General features: G+C 43.5%; 1 protein-coding gene across 1 annotated transcript in view; it reads right to left on the bottom strand.

Moving 5' to 3' along the window:
• The window catches only part of ZC3H6 (zinc finger CCCH-type containing 6), a 128,061-nt gene that overhangs the window by 37,839 nt on the left and 69,990 nt on the right, over positions 1 to 20,232 (bottom strand). The window contains exons 6-8 of the mRNA XM_033936837.1: positions 10,556 to 10,672; positions 10,347 to 10,458; positions 8,844 to 8,953 (exon numbers count right to left, since the gene is read on the bottom strand). Of these exons, the coding sequence (XP_033792728.1) occupies positions 8,844 to 8,953; positions 10,347 to 10,458; positions 10,556 to 10,672 (339 nt within the window). The remainder of the gene's footprint in view (positions 1 to 8,843; positions 8,954 to 10,346; positions 10,459 to 10,555; positions 10,673 to 20,232) is intronic.

Below are 20,232 nucleotides of genomic sequence, written 5' to 3'. Positions count from 1 at the left end.
GATCTCCCTACTGATAAGTTTACAGGCAACCTGACCCCACCCCCCGCGAAGACTACCACCCCCTCATACATTGCTGGCAGGAGGTATGCGAAATCTCTCCTGCCGGAACCCCCACCCCTGAATGATCTCAGCAGGAGAAACATAGAAACATGACGACAGATAAAGGCCAAATGGCCCATCTAGTCTGCCCATCTACAGGAGAGATGCCCAATCTCTCCTGCTGACATCCGCAACCCTCCCCCAAGGATTGTGGCAGGAGGGATGCCCCCACTCCCCTGAATGTTCGCTCCCCCAAACCCCCCTAACCCCACCTCACCCCCACCAGGAACCCCCACCCGGGCCCCCCTAACCTGGTTTAGTTGGCCAGCCAGCTCCTGCCTGCAACCAGCTGGCTGGAATGGCAGGCCTACCCCTTTCTGATGCATCTTGGGATACATCAGGGAGGGACCTAAGACCTGATTGGCCCAGGAGCTTTTGCATTCTGGGATGCACTGGGAGTGGCCTAAGATTCCAATTGCCCAGATTCCTTAGGCCACACCCCATAGGAGGGGCCTAGGGGATCTGGCCAATCAGAATCTTAGGCCACTCCCAGTGCACCCTCCTGCAACACTCATTCGGGGGGTTTCCGGCAAGGGAGATTGGGCATCTCTCCTGCTGTGATCATTCAGGGTGGGGGTCACAGTGGGTGTTGGCAGTGAGTTTGGGCATCTCTCCTGCCGTGATTGTTGGTGGGGTTGTGACAAGTGTCGCCAGGAGGGACTGGGCATCCCTCCTGCCACAATCGTTCGGGGGGGGGGGGGTTCTGGTGGTGGTGGGGTTCCGACAGGGGAGATTGGGCATCCCTCCTGCCAGCGATGTACTAGGGGGGACGGGCGGCCGCTAAACACTGTGGCAGGGAAATCCCTTGCCACGATAAGCTCAGCAGCCGCATCTGCTTACAATGTAGGCCAGCATTTTGCTGGCCGACATTGTATGGTGATGGGACAAAAGCGCGCGAGACAATTCAGGACATCAGCGTGCCGGACTTAAACTTAATTTAAAAGTGTTCCGAGGGAGGGGGCATGGGGGGGGAACCCTCCACTTAAGTTAATACTATTGCCGCTGCCATTTGGGAGGGGGGTGGCACATTAGAGGAAATTGACCTTTTTCCCTAAAAAGGGGAAAAATGCCTCTTCCTTCTATAATGTGCTCCCCTAGATGTAGCAGTTTAGCATTTGACCAACAGTATGCTATAAATCACATGAGTAAATGTTGGAACATACCCAGGCCCCACCCATGTGAATGCCTCCTTGCATTTCGAAGCTAAGTGAGTTGCACACTACATAAAATACTGGTTAGCACCTCACTAGCACTTATGCATGTAACTTTAACAGTTATACATGTGAGTGCTAGAATTCTGTATCTTAAGTGATTATATTAGTATCTAACTTTAGGCAACCTGTTATAGAATGAAGGGGTGTACTGGTACAGCTGATAGTGCTGTACTGTACCTGAAAACCTAACCAGGCAAAGACAGAACATCTATTTAAAGATTTATTTGGAACAGTAAGTTATTTAACTGAAGGTCCAGTTGTTAAGTCCGAAAATGTGGGTCCAAATGCAGAGGAATTTGCGTGTTTTATATTACAGAAAGTTAATGCTCTAAATTTACAATACTTGTAACTAATGGGCAGACTGGATGTACCAGGTTTTTATCTGCTGTCATTTACTATGTAAGAATTTATAAAAGAAGTTGCTTTAAACATGGAAAACATGGAGGGGCATGACATTCAGGTAATGTCTGGGGAATGATGTGAATTTGAGGTTTCAGAAGATGAAATTTGACCTGTTTACATTCCTTACGATCAACGAAGCATGGGATGAACACAGAGGATCTAGAATCAGAAAATAATAGTAAATATTGAAGAACTAAGGGCAGTACTGGCCCTGAACAGGAAAGCCCATGCAGATAGCACTACAGCCTCTGAGACTGGTATCCATCATCAGGATAATCCACTCGGAAATCCATAGGGGAAGACCCATGAACAGAGAGAGACGGTGTAGCCACCAGGCTAAACTGCTTTGAATCATCATCGTCCATAATAGCAGGGCATGCAGAGCATTTTTGTGTACTCCAGTGTGAAATCAGGGCATCCTGCAGTGGGCTCAAATGGGCCCTCACCCAAGGAACCACACCGATCACCACCATCTTAGTCCCCATAACCTGGAGATGCTGCCAGGCCGTCAGAACCAGAGTGGCCAGGGAATCCCTGACCACCTGGCGCAACTTCCCCTGACACAACACAGGAAGGAACACCTTGTTCTAACCCATGTGAAAGTGAACCCCCAGGGTATTCCAAGTCCTGCTTCATCTCGAGGTGACTTTTCCTGAAGTTGATCACCCAGCCCAGGCACTGAAGCAACTGAACGACTTGATGAAACCACCTGACACCCCTCGGACTCAGACAGGACCATGATCAGCCAGTAGTCCAGATATGGGTGAACCAGAGCTCCCAGAGTACGCAGAAGGGCTGCCACCAACACCTTGGTGAAGGTCCTGGGCACCATCGCCAACCCAAAGGACAGGGCCGCAAACTGATAACATTGCTGCAGAACTTGGAACCTCAGGTTCTTCCTGTGATCTAGAAAGATGGGAATGTGAAGATATGCCTCCATCAGATCCAGCGAGACATTTGGAGCGCCTCCTTCTCGACTCTAAAACTGTGTGTGTGTGTTTCCTGTTGGGTATTCCTACAGACCAGAAACTCTCTCCGGAACCACCAAGACGATCACCAAATGTACTGTCTCCATTTGGAAGAGAGGCACTCTTAGCGCCACATTGACTGTCTTGAAGTCCAGGATTGGCCTCCAATCTTCGGAGCCTCTCTTTGAAACAATGAAGTATATTGAATATCTCCCAGAACCCAAATCTTGCTTCAGAACGGGCTCTATGGACACAATGTCCAACAACCTGCGGACTATGGCCTCCACCCGAGTCGCCTTTTCTGGCCTTCCTGCAGAGGAATCCAGAAAATAATCCACTAGGAATTCCAGCTTGTAGCCATCCCGGAGGACCTCTAGGACCCAACGGTCTGAGGTGATGATCTGCCATTCTGCTAGGAACACAGAGGGCCACAACCCAATCAATTGGAGGGGGGGGGGGGGCGGGGCACAGGCCTGGCATCAGAATTGCCGCTTAGCAGGCACTGCCAAATGGTTCCACGTGAACAGCTGGCGTTGGGAGCCTCCCAACTTTGGCCTGGCATGGGAACACCTGAAGGGATAAAAAGTAGGGTGCCCTGAAGCCCTGGAGGGTCAGGATCTGTTCACAGGCAAAACCTTGGCCCTGCAGTCCTGCACACTAGCCATGAAGTCATCCAGACCTTTGCCAAATAGGAGTTGCCCTTGGAAAGGCAACCTGCTCAATGTTGCCTTCGAGGATGAGTTGCCAGACCACTGCCAAATCCACAGCATCCTATGCGCTAAAATGTTAATAGGCTGAAAGCTTGCAGAAGAAATTCAGCATGTTATACAGGGCATCCGCTGTGTAGTCCATCCCCGAGACCAGGAAGTCAAGATCCTGGATCATGATAGTGTTAGGATCATGGCTTAGCTTAGAATGGCAAGCCCTGACCACAAAGGAGGCTGTTGCTGCCTTAATTACGGAGGCTGCCAAGTCAAAAAGGCACTTGAGGATAAAATTCACTCTATGGTCCTGCACATCCTTCAGCACCGCCCCCTCCTCCATCACTGGGGAGAGAAGAGCATTTACTAACCTTCGGGAATGCAAAGCGCTGGTTAAAAGAGTCCAACATCAGATAGAGCCGAGATATAGCCCTAATGCATTCCAAGGGGTCCTCAAGCGCCTCCCAAATGTCCACATCTTAACTATGTCAGGATGATCAGGAAAGGTAGCGTACTGTGGACTCTGATCACTCATGAGGGAAGATTCTGCAGCGACAGGCTTCCTAGTCTTCAGCTTCAATCCTGTAGGGACTCAGAGATCAAATCCACCAAGTGCACGGGCTTAAAAAATCTCCACATCGTAGAATCCTCCTCCAGATTTGGGGGTCCCACCCATATCTTGGTCCTGAAGATCTGCAAAGGCCGCGACATCCCCCATTGTAGTGGTGCCCGCCTGTGTAATTAAAGGCATGGTTAGGGCATCTGGGACAGTGGGAGAGCAAGGAAGAATTCCCATGCCCTGGGAAGAAGAGGTTCCCACAGCTGGTGAGGCAGCTGGAATCAATTTCTTAGCCAAATAAGAAACCCATCATCCAGGGCAGAAGTCACCTCCTGCGGACCTTTCTTGGAACTCCCGGAGGATATTTGGCCACTGAATATTTTTTGCGTTTCACTGGGTGGCAATTACGCACTACTTGGGGGCCCGCTTTTGGCAAGAACAGTAGCATGACCCCCTTCAGAAATTGAGGATACTTGAGTCGATGACAATCCGCCCCTTCCCGCACCTTAGAGCACACAGAACACAGCCACTTGAATCCAAAATATCCTGCCTTGGGAACTCCATCTGAGTAGTTTTCTTGCAAAAATGGAATTTCTAACGGAAAAAATAACTTTAAAGTCCAATTAAGAAAAATCCAAGATGGCCACTGTACAATTTTCAAAAGAAAACAGTTCAGGAAAAGTATAGGAACCCACAAAAAATCAACGATTTTAGGGGTGGGGGACTAGGGTAACTCCCAAACTGCCCAGAAAACACTTTTAAGGACCCCCCAAAATCTTTGTGACAGACGTATCAGCTCTGTACTCACTGTGCTATACTATGTGCTGGAAGGATGCAGAAAGAAGTTGAATCGGCTTACAGGGAGATCCTCTGCCTAACAAGCCTTGCAAACTGGACTGCTGGTCTTCTGACTGCCCCACTGACCTGAGTCCTCTGGCTAGGGACCTCCGCCACCAGAATACATTATGAACACAACCTGGCGGAGGGGCGTAGTCAGCCCCGATCTTGGACACATCTCCATGGAGCCACACAGCCTGCACTCAAACCCACTAGCGGTTGAACCTGGGGTGAACCAGCTCTCAAGGAAACGGTCTCTGAGCCCCAATCCAAAAGAGCAGGCTATGCAGAGGGTGCACTGCCAGGCAGCCAACCCCCTGGAAACAGACTTTCCCCATAGTCTGATCTCCTGCAGCCAGAGCTATCCCCACAGGCAACCTCTGAAGAAAAAGGGCGGAATTTGCAAACAAAAAGACTGAATTTAAAGAAAATAAACATGGGCAGAGAAGTCAAGCACCTACAGTCTGGCTTGAAGGAAAGAAACTGGATTCCTGGGGGGAAGTCCTGAGGCAAGAGGAGAGGGGCTCAAGACTCTGTGTAAAGAGGCTTCTTACAAGCTCTGGCGAGTATGGGAAAATAACACACTAGTCCAAGAATAGAGTGGGATTGTACAAGAAATATGCATTCCACATTAGGCTCATAAAATATGTGAAGCCTTGTACTGGGGAGTCTCAAAGACCCCAGCAGGGCTCCTTGCCAATTCTTCTGGGCTCTGAAAGCACCCACATGACTGCGCTCGGCCAAACTTCATTTGGAGAGGGCTAGACCTAGACTCTTACCATGGAAACATCTCCTGCGGATGCCCTGCCCTTAAGGACTCAGAGGAGGCTATGCCCAAGGCTCCCGCCCATCCCCTGTGCGCTCCGTCACACGCAGGACATGGATGCTCCCTGGTCAGCTATCCAGTGCAAACTTGACATGATATAGAGGTTAGAAGGCCTGAGTCCATCCCTGTCGATTTTAAGCAAAATCTAGGGATTTATCTGTTCAGATAAAAAGACTTTAACATCTAAGATGGCCACCACCAGTAAAATCACACCAAAAACGGTCCATGGGGACTTTCCTGAAAGTTAAAAAATGCAGGAAAGAGGATTTTAGAGGTCAGAGACCTAGGCTCTGGCTGCAGAAACCTTTGAAAAATTAATTTTGGAGACTCCCCCCCCCCCCCCCCCCCACACACACACTTTTCTCTTAGGCTATAACAGTCTTACTCACTGTGCCATGCAGAGTTTGTCTGCCTAAGTACAGGATTTCAGCTGGAACAAATGTATAAGAACTCTGCCTCACAGATTCGCTGGACGAACCTGGTCTTCTGGCTGCCAGTCGGACCAAGATCAGTCATAGTCTCAACCCCAGGAAAACCTCTTTGCAAACGGAGGAGGACCATGCAGCCAGCCTACTGTTAGTCCCGAGCAAGCCAGGAAAGAGCCAAACAGCCTGTGGTCAAGCTCCTAAGTAAATCAGGGAAGACTCCTGAGCTCAAAAAATATAAAAGCAGGCTGGCTAGCTAGGTGTTCCCAAGGGATGATCCTGCTAGCAGCAGACCTCCACCATGCAGGTCTGCATCTTCTCCCAGGCAGAGGTCCCAACAAGTTGGACATCCGGGCAACGAGCCTCCAAATAATAATAATAATAATTTATTCTTATATACCGCCAGACCAGAAATGGTTCTAGGCGGTTCACAACAAATAGAGCTGAACATGCAGCGAAAAATACAATTCATAATAGAAATACATCAAATTGTAAAATATAAGAAATACATAATTATTTTAAAAGCAAAGAGTGCATTAGGATACAAACTTATCAAATAGTTGTGTCTTTAATAATTTTCTAAAACAGAAATAAGAAGCAGCTCCTAGCATGATTTTTCCAAACCAAACATTTAATTCAGCAGCCTGAAAAGAGAGGGTTCTCTCAAGAAACCTCTTATAACGACATAATTTAATAGGAGGGTATGTAAACAAATGAACTCTACGTGTAGGCTTATTAGAATGGTTCAAAGAAAAGTGAGGAACAAGGTAGCCTGGTGACATGCCGAAGATTGATTTATAATAATAATAATAATAATAATAATTTTATTTCTTATATACCACTGTACCGTGAGGTTCTAAGCGGTTTACAGTATAAACAGAAGAAATGCAATAAGTAAGATTAATTAAGATGAAGAGAAAGTACTTAGAGTTCCCTGACTGTCCCAAAGGCTCACATTCTTGCTAAAGTACTTGAGAAAAATAAATTAGTTAGGTTATAAACATAGAGTAGAAGAAGGTAGGAAAACAGTTCATAGGAAAATTAATTTCGAATACATTATACATTGTTCAAGGCGGAATACAAATTATAGGAATTACCAAAAGAATTGCGTAATATAGATTATCTAGATAAATTACATAACAGTGATTCGTGTACATTACATGGTGTGGTAGAGGATTCAATTTTGAGAATTACATATCAAGGGAATCAAGTGATAACAGAATATAGTGGAGATTATCAGTATATACGGTTTACAGATTGGAAGTTACCTAATAATGAAGTAAAAAATTTATTGGATAGTGTGGAAAATGTTTATATAGGAATCAGAGTATGTATGATAGGAAAGGTTCTAAGTATTGAATTAATGTGTTATTCTATCGAGGGAGAGCTTGTGCATAAAGGGAGGATATTAGTTTATTATTATTATAACAAATGTATGTAAATTTAAAGAAGACTCTGGCCTCAATCGGCAACCAGTGAAGTTTCTGATAATAGGGAGTAATATGCTCCCATTTTTTTAGGCCAAAAATCAATCGGACTGCAGTGTTTTGAACCCCTTTCAAGTTTTTAAGGATTTTCTTGTAGGTGCCCAGATAGATGATATTGCAATAGTCAAGGATACTTAAAACAAAAGACTATACTAACAAGCGAAATGAAGCTTGATCGAAATATTTCTTAATGGTGCACCGAGAAACATTTCTTAAGTAATAAATCAGTATGCTGTTCCAAAGTAAGATATCTATCTATAGTCACTCCCAATATTTTTATAGACTGTTCTATAGTATAGTCAAGTCCATTTCCATTTAAATGTATCATTGTTTCTTTGATCTTATCGTTAGGAGGTGCAAGAAAAAAATGTATTTTTTTCTGAATTTAATTTCAATTTAAAGGCAATCACCTGGCTCAGAATGGTCGCAAAAAAAATTTTTTTTAAGCTCGACAAGCAAGTCAACGGGATGACTATAGTAATGTCATCCGTATAAATATAAAACCTAAGATTTAAACTTTGCAAGAGGTTTCCCAGAGATAAAAGATAAATATTAAACAAAGTGGGGGACAAAGGCGAACCTTGCGGAACCCCACAAAAATTTTCCCAACGATAAGAAAGGCTATCGTCCTTGAACCCCTGGTACAAACAATGAGAAAAATACCCGAAAGTAATAAAACCACTTCTGATCAATTTGCTTACAGAAAAACTGAGGGGCAGAAGCAGCTCCTTGGGAAGAAGGTAAATCAAGATAAGCGATCAAATCAAATTTTAATAAAACTTGAACTTGAATTGAAAACATGATTGATAGTTTTCTACAAGCAACTTGCAAGTTGAGATACAGAACCCTATCCTTTCAGGACTACTAAACACATTGCACTAGAAAATAGATGTGGTTCTGTGAAGCACTTTTTTTCTCCAAAAGTATGTATTTGATAATGATCAACAAGTATTTGTCATTTTTTCTTACTTTGATATCTGTATTACCAATCATACTGAATTACAATCTTTTATCTTTATATTCTATTTTTGCATTTACCTACGTTTTTCTGAGAAGAGGTCCACAGGTTTCACCAGACTCTCAAAGGGCAGTTAAGAATCCCTGTACTAAGAGTAAAAGTACTGTATGCACAAAATGGAATTACACATATACCTGCATATTGGGTAAACAATTTTTTAAAAGTTCAATTCTGTGCACAAACCAGCTTTTAGGGTCAAAAGTGGTAATATATTTTCCCACAAAAAACACAATGGGTGAAGTTCTTTAATACACCTACCCTTTAGATGCAAAGTTGTTGTTTTTTTCCTACAATAGGGTATTCTTACCTTCTCCAGTAATTCTTTTGTTTCATCAGTTAAAGGAGCATGAGAAAACTTGCAGTTATTTCCCTGGTAGCATATTGCTCCTGTATGATAGAACTTGCAAGGAAATTCATGTTAATACTAAACGTTAAGGACAAAGCAGCATTGCCACTAGGTAAAAACTATAAATAAAAAAAACTACCAATATCAGACATCAAAACACTACTTCTGCTGACCTGTTCTAAAGGTATAGCGAAGTTACTTATAGCAGGTATTCTCTAAAGACAGCAGGCCAAATATTCTCACAGCTGGATGACATCATCTGATGAAGCCCGATGCAGACCCTTGCAAGCAAGTTACAGATAGAAGTTTCTAGCAACACTGCACTTCAAAAGCTTGTGCGCATTCCCACATAATGCCAAGTTTAGGGTGATCAGTCTCGTATAAAAGCTTCAAGAATACAACTCCAAAGGGAGGTGGGAGGGTATGTAAGAATATTTGGCCTGCTGTCCTGCTACAGGAAAGTAACTTCACTTTCTCTGAGAACAAACAGGCCTTCATATGATCACAGCTAGGAATCCCTAGTTACCAGGCTCACCGAAAACAACAAGGCTAGGACATTAGGGGGACGAAACATCAGGCCTGTAAAGCAATTAATCTGAAAATGAAGGTCAGAAAACACTTCAACTTCTATGGTTCTTAAAGGACAAATTCAAAGGAAAGGGGAACCACATCTGCCTCGACGAATAAGAGCAATTAGGATCATGGTTCCACAATTTTGCTTGAGTTTCAGGAAGTCTTCACTATGAGAGGTACTGGAGGAAATGCATACAAAGGCCCTTCTCCCAACTGAAGAAAAATACATCTGATGCTAACTAACTGTGTGATATCAGCCTGGAACAGAACTGGGGTACCGTGTTGTTGAGATGAGTGGCACTTTGTTTCAGTTTGGACAGTGAAAGAATGCAGACTTCTTCATGAATTAGTTCACTGACCTTGAGACACCTCATACTAGGGGCTCCTTTTACAAAGGTGCGTTAGGGCCTTAACGCGCAGAATAGTGTGCGCTAAAATGCTGCACGTGCTAGCCGCTACCGCCTCCTCTTGAGCAGGTGGTAGTTTTTCAGCTAGCGCATGATATAGCGCGCGCTAATCTGGTGCATATGCTAAAAACGCTAGCGCACCTTTGTAAAAGGAGTCCCAAGTGAGAGAGGTCAAGTCTGGCTGGATGTAACTCTTGTCTGTCTCTCATCTGTTGTTTCTGCCCTATATATAACCAGTTACCAAAAGGACGACTTCAGATTTCTTATTATGTGCCAGCAAACTCTTATGTGTCCACTCAGTTTGGGACATTTTACAATCCATTCATTTAGATATTTCACCAATCAGAATGACAACAATATTTAATAAGATATCAAGACAAAGAAACAGGGAATTGTGGCCTATATTACCTGCCTGGAACTGTGGCTGGTTAACCTATAAGTTAAATTTAAATTAATAAGCAAACATAAGACCAACAAAGGATATTATGCATATAGATGCAGTTTTCACCTTTGGTGCAATATCCTTGTATATAAAACTTGCAAATCTCTTTTTTCTTCTCCAGTTCTGCATCATGATCAAATTTACATTGGTCTCCCTATGTGCAAAAAAGGAGGAAAAAGAAGCCCTTAAAACTGACATTGATATTTCTAAGGTATTCTCTATAAATCATATGTGAAAATGAAATTGTTTACCTTAATACAACGCCCTTCAAGGAAATATTTACAAATCTGTTTTCCTTTGTGTTCTACTGTATGTTGGTTTATGAATTCCTGACTCATGTTCACCCATTTCTTTACTGGTTTACCATCCTAGAAAGAGAAAAGCTGTAGATTATTACAATGAATCCAGAGTTACCTATCTGTCAGCAGGTGTTGTTTGCAGACAGCATAATAGAAATCTCCACATATGGGTGACAACAAGAGCTTTCTGGTGTACTGTGAACATACATGGGTTCCTGCGCTGCTGCCAAGATACAAAGTCATCTCAGTTTTGTATATAGCAAAAAAACTTGGTAGATGCCAATTTATTGTAGAGGTATCGTGAATACTTCTAGAGCTCACAAGTTAGAAATTTCTCATCTAAGGGAAGTTCTTTTAATGGAAATGAAGAAAAAAAATACAATGTAAATAGACAAAATGAATTGTGTTTTTATTGGCAAAAAACTACTTTTCCAGTGGGGACAACAGGAAAATAACAGAAAAAGGAGCCGAGAGGAAGTGACGTCATCCTGTTGAATGGCTGCTTAGAGCAAGAGTTCCGTCGGGGCTTTTGTGAAAAAGTGTGCAGCGAGCTTCCAGAGCGCGTTTTCTGCCGGTACTTCGAGTGAGTTGTGCTCCTGATACCATGGCGACCCGAAAAAGACTGGAAAAATATAAATATTTTGGCGAGCCTGTGAATAATCGAGCTCCGAGGGGTCTGGAGGGATGGTGGAGAAAAAAAATATGGCGGTGGGGCAGTTGGCCCACTCGGAGTCCGAGGATGAAGGCATTACCAACCAGACGAGGGATGAGAGCGAGGTGCCCAAAAAATCCATGACCACCTGGTTTCAGGAACTGAAAGCGGAGATGATTGGGGTTCGGGTCAATGTCAAGGCGGCGTTGGCAGAGCTCCGATCAGAGGTCAGTGAGCTGGGAGCACAAGTGTCGGCCTCGGAGGACCACATGGCAACACATTCCACCTCGGTGTCCGCTAACAAAGATATCACGGATCGCCTTTCCACCGAGTTGCAAGATCTTCAGAACCAAGTCGAGGATTTGAAAAAACAACCTAGGCACTGCAACTTGCGCTTCAAGGGAATCCCTGAAATAGAGGCTTATCAGGATTGCAAGGTGGTGGTGTGTGATTTTTGTGAACATTTGTTGCAGGCTGATGGTGCTGAAGTGCCTGAGTCTATTGCAGTGGTTCCCAAATCTGTCCTGGAGGACCCCCAGGCCAGTCGGGTTTTCAAGATAGCCCTAATGAATATGCATGACAGAGATTTGCATATAATGGAGATGCCAGGAATGCAGATCTGCTCCATGCATATTCATTAGGGCTATTTTGAAAATCCGACTGGCCTGGGGGTTTTCCAGGACAGGTTTGGGAACCGCTGGTCTATTGTTTTAGTGCAGGCCCATCAAAGTTTGGGGCCGGCGCGTGAACAAGGCACCCGAGATATAATTGCCTGCTTCGGAGAGTTTTCCCTGAAGGAATGCATTTTGTTGGCGAGACACCAACAGGCGACTTTACGGTGGAAAGATCTCACTGTGGGAGTGTTCCAGGATCTTGCTTGGTCTACACTACAGAAGCGCAGAGCGTTTAAGGATGTTACTCAAGCAGGGGGCCATAAATATCGCTGGCTCTTTCCTTTTGGAATGTGGCTGACAGTCAATGGTACCTCTAAATGTGTGAGCACAGCTGCGGAGGCCTGGGCGGTGATGAGAGACCTGGGATGTGTGAGTGCGCTGGAAGGATCTCAGGCTCCAGTGGTGGCATCCACGTCTAAACAGAGTGGGACTTGGCATACTGCCTTGCGTCCAGCAAAAAAACTGCCAAGCCTGTGCTTTGAAGTTTATCTTTGCTAATTGGATGGTTTTAGTGTTTTTACTGGAGTGAGAGTTGCAGTTATTTATCTGTTTTTTATTTGCCTTTATACTTGCAGGTTATGTAGGTGTGCTTGGTGGACGTCTGAGTAACCTCATGGAGCACGTGTAGCATTGTAGGCGCGCTGGGATTTTTGTGCTCATCCTATTATGGAGTTGCTCGGGCTTGGGCTCATTCAGGGGTGGTTTTGGTGGTGTGTTTGTAGTTTGGATCTGTGTGGGGATGCCTGGAGCTGGGGTAAGGGAGGGATGCCTGAGGGGAGACATTTTGTGTGAATGTGAATGGAGTTTGTCTGGAAGTTTCATAGTTTTCATTATTGTGTGCTGATTGCCTTTTGGGGAGGATTGCACTTTCTATACGCTGGCGGACCCTGGCAACCAGGGTTTGGTGCAGTGCAGGGGGGGGTGGGAGGATGGGGCGGGTCGGGGGGTAAACTTGGTAAGTTTTTTACTATGGGCTCTTGGAATGTTAATGGGCTTAACAGTCCGGGTAAGAGAAGTATTGTGTATCGTGAATTGATGAACATGAAATGGGACGTCTGTTTACTTCAGGAAGCACACTTGAGACCTCGCAATGTGGGTGTTTTATGTTCACCCTATTTTGAGCAGGTATGGACTCACCAGAGGCAGCATCCTGGCAAAAAAGTGGGTGGGCTTGCTATACTTATACGAAAGGGGCTGGGACTAGTTGTGAACCAAATCTATCGGGATGCTGTTGGTCATTGCTTGGCCCTTTTCACTTCCTTACAAGGGCATCCCATTACTATTATTAACCTTTATGGTCCTAATATGGGTCAAGCTGGGTTCTATGAGGCTATTTGGGAGGAGTTGCTGAGTTTTGCGGTGGGTTCTATTTATCTTGGTGGGGATTTTAATGTTACTCCTGATGTGCATCTGGACCACTCCTCTGGAGGGTCGCGTCCACTTTCTAGGGCTCCTCGTAGAGCTTTACTGTCTCTGTTCTCCTCGTTGGGCTTGGTAGACTGTTGGAGGCTTTCACACCCCACGCAAAGCTCTTACACTCAGTATTCCCATGCACACCAATCATACACATGTATAGATGGGATTTGGGCTCATCGTAATATGTGGGGTGGAATAGAGCAAGCAGAGACTGGTCAAATCCAGATTTCTGATCATGCTCCAGTCTAGATAGCTTGTACTGGATTTTGGGAGGCAGGGGGACATCATTTTTGGCAGCTCAATGAGTCTTTGTTGAAAGATCCTGAAGTAAATTGGGAGGTGGGTATTGCCGTGGACCATTATCTTCAGCATAATGATACGGTCAGCGATGCTATTTTGTGGGATGCGCTGAAGGTGGTGGTCCGAGGAGTCTTTATAAAATGTGGGGCTCGCCGTAAACGATTGCGAGCTCAACTATCTTCGTCTCTTCACGAGCAATTGGTGTGCTTGGGGAGTTTACATCAGAGACACCAGGACCCTTTGGTGCATGACTAAGTTTTTGCGGTTGTGATTGCGACAAACGATTTATGAGTATAATAACAAATCCAGTTCGCGTTAGCCCAATTTATTAAGCTAAAGCAAGCAAGGGCGGCCATTACCTGTATACGGGATTCCGCGGGTAAAACACACTGCACTGATCAGGCCATTCGGAAAGTTTTTCTTTCTTACTATACTGCCCTTTACAGTGCATCGGCCGGGCGGGATGTCGATGCTATAACGGGCTATTTGTCTGTGTTACCGCTTCGTCAGCTGTCGATGTCTGACTGCAAGCTCCTTAATGAACCTATCACGTTAGGGGAGGTACTGGATGTTATTGCCAGCTTGAAATTGGGGAAATCACCGGGGCTCAATGGGTATTATAATCAATTCTACAAACAGTTTCGTGATGTTTTGGCCCCATTGTTGGTCCGGGTTGCAAATGGTGTGAGGGGCGGTTCTCCCTTGCCTTCCTCCATGGGTAAGGAGGGGATATCGGTCCTGCTCAAGCTGGGTAGAGACCCATTAGGGTGTGGAGCGTACCATCCAATATCATTGTTGAATACTGATGCAAAAATTCTAGCGAAGGTCTTAGCTCTTCGCTTAGGTATGCTCCTGCCAAAGTTGGTCCATATGGATCAATCTAGATTTATTCAACGTCGTCAGGTTAGTGATAATATTAGGAGAACGTTACATTTATTGTGGGCAGTCCAGCGAACATCTGATAAAATCGCCTTTTTGGCGATTGATGCTGAGAAGGCTTTCGATCAAGTAGATTGGGAGTTTTTATGGCAGGTGATGCACAGGATGGGGTTCGGCTCTTTCTTCTTAGCTTGGGTGCAAGCGTTTTATAGGGCCCCAAAGGCAAATATTAAGATTAATGGGGGTTATACAGATTTTTTTCTCCATCTGTGGGGGGTGAGGGTTGGTGATCTGGAACATCGTATAGCCTTGTTTGCCGATGATGTTTTGTTGTATGTACGTGACCCGGAGGTCTCCCTGCCGATTCTTGTTGACCTTTTCTCGGAGTATGGGAGGGAATCAGGGTTCACGATTAACATGGATAAATCTGAGATACTAGGTGTTATTTTGGACGAGGTGCATATACAACGGTTGTCTGCTTGGTTCCCCTTCTGGTGGGCTCCGGAGGTGATTAGATATTTGGGGATCCGCTTGACCACAGATTTAACCCAACTGTATGCTGCGAACTATAATAAGACTGTTCAACAGATTCAGAATGACATTCAAAGATGGAATGGTTTATGGTTGTCTTGGTGGGGTAGAATTGCAGTTATAAAAATGAATGTTTTACCCCACTTACTTTTTCTGTTCCAAACTTTACCAATTTCAGTCCCATCTTTGGCTTTGAAACAATTACACGCCCTGTTTTTTAGGTTTATTTGGCAGGGGAGACCCCCTCATCTTTCTAGGCAAGCATTATGGGCCGCCCGGTCGTGTAGGGGGCGTGCTGTGCCTAATTTGTTTTGGTATTTCCGGGCCGCTCAACTAAGGCTTCTGTTGGATTGGGAGATAGCAAACTCTAAAATTATGGTACATATGGAGCAACATTTTGTGGGTCCTCATAAGAACATAAGAAGTTGCCTCCGCTGAGTCAGACCAGAGGTCCATCTCGCCCAGCGGTCCGCTCCCGCGGCGGCCCATCAGGCCCACTGCCTGAACAGTGGTCTCTGACCAATTTTACAAATTACCTCTAATCCTATCCCTATAACCTTACCTCTACTCTTATCTGTACCCCTCAATCCCTTTGTCCTCCAGGTACCTGTCCAGACCTTCTTTGAAGCCCTGTAGCGTGCTTCTGCTTATCACATCCTCCGGTAGCGCGTTCCATGTATCCACCACCCTCTGGGTGAAAAAGAACTTCCTGGCATTTGTTCTAAACTTTTCCCCTCTCAATTTCTCCAAGTGCCCCCTTGTACTTGTGGTTCCCCATAGTTTGAAAAATCTGTACCTGTCCACTTTTTCTATGCCTTCATGATCTTGAAGGTTTCTATCATGTCTCCTCTAAGTCGTCGCTTTTCCAGTGAGAAAAGCCCCAGCTTTTTCAGTCTGTCAGTATATGAGAGGTCCCCCATACCCTTTATTAGCTTAGTTGCTCTTCTCTGGACTCTCTCAAGTACCGCCATATCCTTCTTGAGGTACGGCGACCAGTACTGGACACAGTACTCCAGGTGCGGGCGCACCATTGCACGATACAGTGGCAGGATAACCAAAGAGAGAAGAAAAGAAATGTAAAATTGGTGATCAAATTATCAATGTGCAGAAACGAGGTTTATAGCAATTGATCCCAGCCTGGTCCCCAGTAAACTGAAGAGAACTTTACAAAACAGGGATTCTCCAAAGAGGTCAGTTAACATTGCTGTTTACAGACAATATAGGTCTGCTGTTCAATATGATTACGGTAATATACCAAATCCTTTTTGAATAAATTGTACAGAAGTTCAGTTAAAGATAGCCAGGCACATATTTTTAAAAACATTATTGGTAGACCTATTTTATATTCGTTAAGCTGTTCCCTGCTGTAATTCCCCTGAGATCTAGGGATATACTAACTCCTCAAGAAAGTCACACAAATTGACTCGCATTGGGCCCGGGTTGGATATGGTATCATTGAAGATATTTTGCACCCTGTACGAATTGACCACATCCTATTTTGTGTGAGGCCCTATATGTGTGACAGGGCCTGAGAATCGCTGTCTCTGCTTGCCTCTTTCTCAACCTTGGGACACATGAGAAGGCTAACTGTAAAAATAAATATGCAAGGTTTCATCTAGATTTTTCAGAAGCCTTCCTGTGTCCCTGGATGGGTGACTTTTGTGACAACAGTGGCTTCCATTACATTTGTCTCTTGATGGAAACTGCATAAAGTCAAAGCATTCAATAGGCTGAAAGGTCTATATTTGGCTGTAAGTAGAGAATGACATGGTAACAAAATTCACCACCGTTCCCGTCCCCATGGACAACCACTTGAAGTATTGGCTTTGGTCATCTTCCCCTGGTGGCGTATATCTGGAGGATAGGGGGAATCCTTTCTTGGATCACCTTTTTGAAGTTGTGGTGTGACACGCATCGGCGTTGGGGAGAAGGGGTAGTCCCATCGATTTTTGGTGCTATAAGTGATGAACCTCTATTCCCTGTTGGTCAGGAGAGTCGGACTTTTGAGTGGTGGGCACATTCTAATTTGATTACATTTCGAGATGTTCTTCATAGTGGGCTCCTGGTGTCTTTTGAAACCTTCCAGCTTAGTTGTGCATTGCCTAAGGGGGACTTTCAGGCTTACTCCCAAATTTGCCATTTTATTAGCTCCAGGGGTTGGGATAGGGGGTCCCCTCGCTCTTCTGACCCTTTTGCACAACTGTGGTTTACTCTTCGGGGTCTTCCTAAACCAATCTCAGTTCTTTAACAATATTTTCGGGGCTCCTTCCCTTTTCCATCTACCTACCAAAGGGCCTGGGAATTGGATTTGGGATGTGCTCATTGGACACACCTACCTATCAGCTGGTATATGCCGATAAATACTCTCCCACTTGCGGTGTGCACCAAAGGAGCGCGATTAAGGAGCGGGTTCTGCTCCTTAATGTGCAACTTTGTACTCTCCTTTGGGTTTTCTTTCTTTCCTCTTCACTATTAATTTCTCCTAAAACTACTTTTCAGCTGTCTTTCTGTAAAACTTATACCAAAACTTTTACCTGTTTAATACTCCACCTTCTCTTACTTGATCATAATCAATTCTTAATGGTATCTGTTCCACCTTATATCCCAGTTTTATGGGGCCATAGACATGCCCACAAACCTATTTCAGTTGTCCCTAATCCTTCCAATTTAATCAAGTTATTTCCTAATACTTCTGGAGTAGTCCATAATTCTTCAATTCCCCTCTCACCAAACACACTTAACTTAGGTCTCATCAATGCTAGATCTCTTCGTAGTAAACATCATATCATTAAAGACCTCATAACCACCCATTCATTGGACCTTCTTTGTATCATAGAAACCTGGCTTTCTGAGGGAGACGAGGCTTACCTTACTTACGCTATCCCTCCAGGCTTTAACTTTTGTTTTAACCATCGCACTGTTAAGAAGGGAGGCGGTCTTGCCATAATTTACAAATCTTCCTTATCTGTAGTCGTAGAAATCAATCAAACTAAAAGTTTCATTGAACATAATCAACTTAAAATTAAAACGAACCCAATCATCGACCTATTGTTATTATATATCCCTTCACCTATCAATCAGTCCATAGTTACCCAGCTATTATCTATTATCTCCGACTTCTCTATTACTTCACAATTCCCTCTTTTCCTTGAGGATTTCAATCTTCATTTTGATGAGGTTCTTAATCCAGTCACATCCAAATTTATAACCCATGTTAATGATCTCAATTTTGTAGCATTAAATTCTGGCCCTACTCACATAAAGGGTCACACCCTAAACACAATTTTTGTGCCCAGTGAATCGCTTCAATATTTTACACAACCTATTATACAGAAAGTTCCCTGGTCTGATCATAGTTTTATTCAAACTGGTTATACATTGCAGTCTCCACCAGTCCCTTCACAATTATCTAAAACTATCTCCACAAGAGACTTCCAAAATATCAATGACTCTCTTATCTCTGCCACGTTTTCAATCGATTCCAAATAATTTAACGAAGCTGGTCTAAATGAACAAATAATTATCTGGAACAATGCCTTTTGAATAAAATAGCACCAATAACTACTCAAACAATTTCCTCTAAAAAACAACGCAGCCCTTGGTTTAATTCCTCTCTCCTACTATTAAAACGACAATTGCGTTCCGCTGAACGCAAATGGCGTTCCAAACCAACGCAAAATAATTTAGAATATTACAAAAAACAATCCCAATTTTAACGTCAAGTGACTAATGCAGTAAAGAAACAATTTTATATCAAAAAATTTTCAAAAGTAAGGAATTCATCAGCTCTTTTCACAATTCTTAAACTAACTTACTTTAAACATAAACCAGTCACCTCTACGGAAGAAGCCCTTTCAGCTCAAAGTCTAGCTGATTTTTTTCAGACAAAAATTACACTAATAAGATCAAACATGGTCAGTAAAGTTACTAACTCCCTTGGCGATAAGTGCTCCAACAACAACAATAAGGAAGAAATTATGAATAACTCCCTAACTGCCAAATGTTCCAATTTCTTGTTACCCTCATTAAAGGAAATCGAAAATACGCTTCACTCTATTAATATAAAGGCTTCTAAAGCCGAGCCTCTTCCACCTTTTCTTTTAAAACGATTTCTCTGTATTCGGGTCCTATATTCTTCAAATGATTCACCAAAGTCTTTCTACTGCAACTTTTCCAGCTGGCTGGAAACACTCAATCCTCCTCCCTATTATTAAAGATCCAAAAAATACCTCAAAAGACAGTTCTAACTACCGCCCAATTGCTAATCTACCATTTTTTAGCCAATTTAACAGAAAAAATCGTTTATCAACAGATTTCAGACTTCATAGACAAAACACAGGTTTTGCATCCTATTCAAGCTGGTTTTCGCAAAAACCATTCCACAGAACACTCTCTTCTAGAATTAACCACAACGATACATTACTATCTTGATCAACACAAGACTGTCCTACTTATCTCATTAGATCGTGCTGCTGCTTTTAACACAATAGATAATCATTGCCTTCTTCAACGACTTGCATCCATTGGTATATCAGATCAAGTCCTTCAATGGTTCAAATCATAATTTTCTGACCGATGTTCCTCCATACATTTTAACAACTCAATCTCCAAGTCTTTTAATTCGAATTTTGGAATTCCACAAGGTTCTATATTATCCCCCTTACTTTTTAATGTCTATTTAGCCCCTCTCTTAACCCTCTCTCAATCGACAGGATTTACAGTATACGCTTACGCAGATGATCTACAACTTCTGCATACTCTCGACCCCACCTGCCAAAATGATATTTCAATCATTAATCTCAAATTAGCCAAAATCCATGATTGGCTAAATGACAACATGCTTTCTTTAAGCATCACCAAAACTAGCACAGTGCTCTTTCCATGGAAAGATGGGTTACAGTTAATAGCCCCAATTTCCATCAATACTGTTCCTCTTAAACAAACCACTACAATAAAAATACTAGGTATTTTAATTGATAATAAACTTTTATTCCATCCCCAAATTAGTGCACTGGTTAAAAATTGTTTTTATAAACTAAGAATGATTAGATCTTTACCTCCTCTTCTTGACGCTAAATCTCTTAATGTGTTAATTCACTCGCTCATAATATTTAAAATAGATTATTGTAATTCACTATTAAAAGGTATATGTCTAAAAGATATAAAACGTCTCCAAC

This window comes from Geotrypetes seraphini, chromosome 3, assembly GCF_902459505.1.
Source record: "Geotrypetes seraphini chromosome 3, aGeoSer1.1, whole genome shotgun sequence".
NCBI lineage: Eukaryota > Metazoa > Chordata > Amphibia > Gymnophiona > Dermophiidae > Geotrypetes > Geotrypetes seraphini.
The sequence above is the reverse complement of the archived record's forward strand: the minus strand, read 5'-3'. Positions and strand labels throughout refer to the sequence as shown.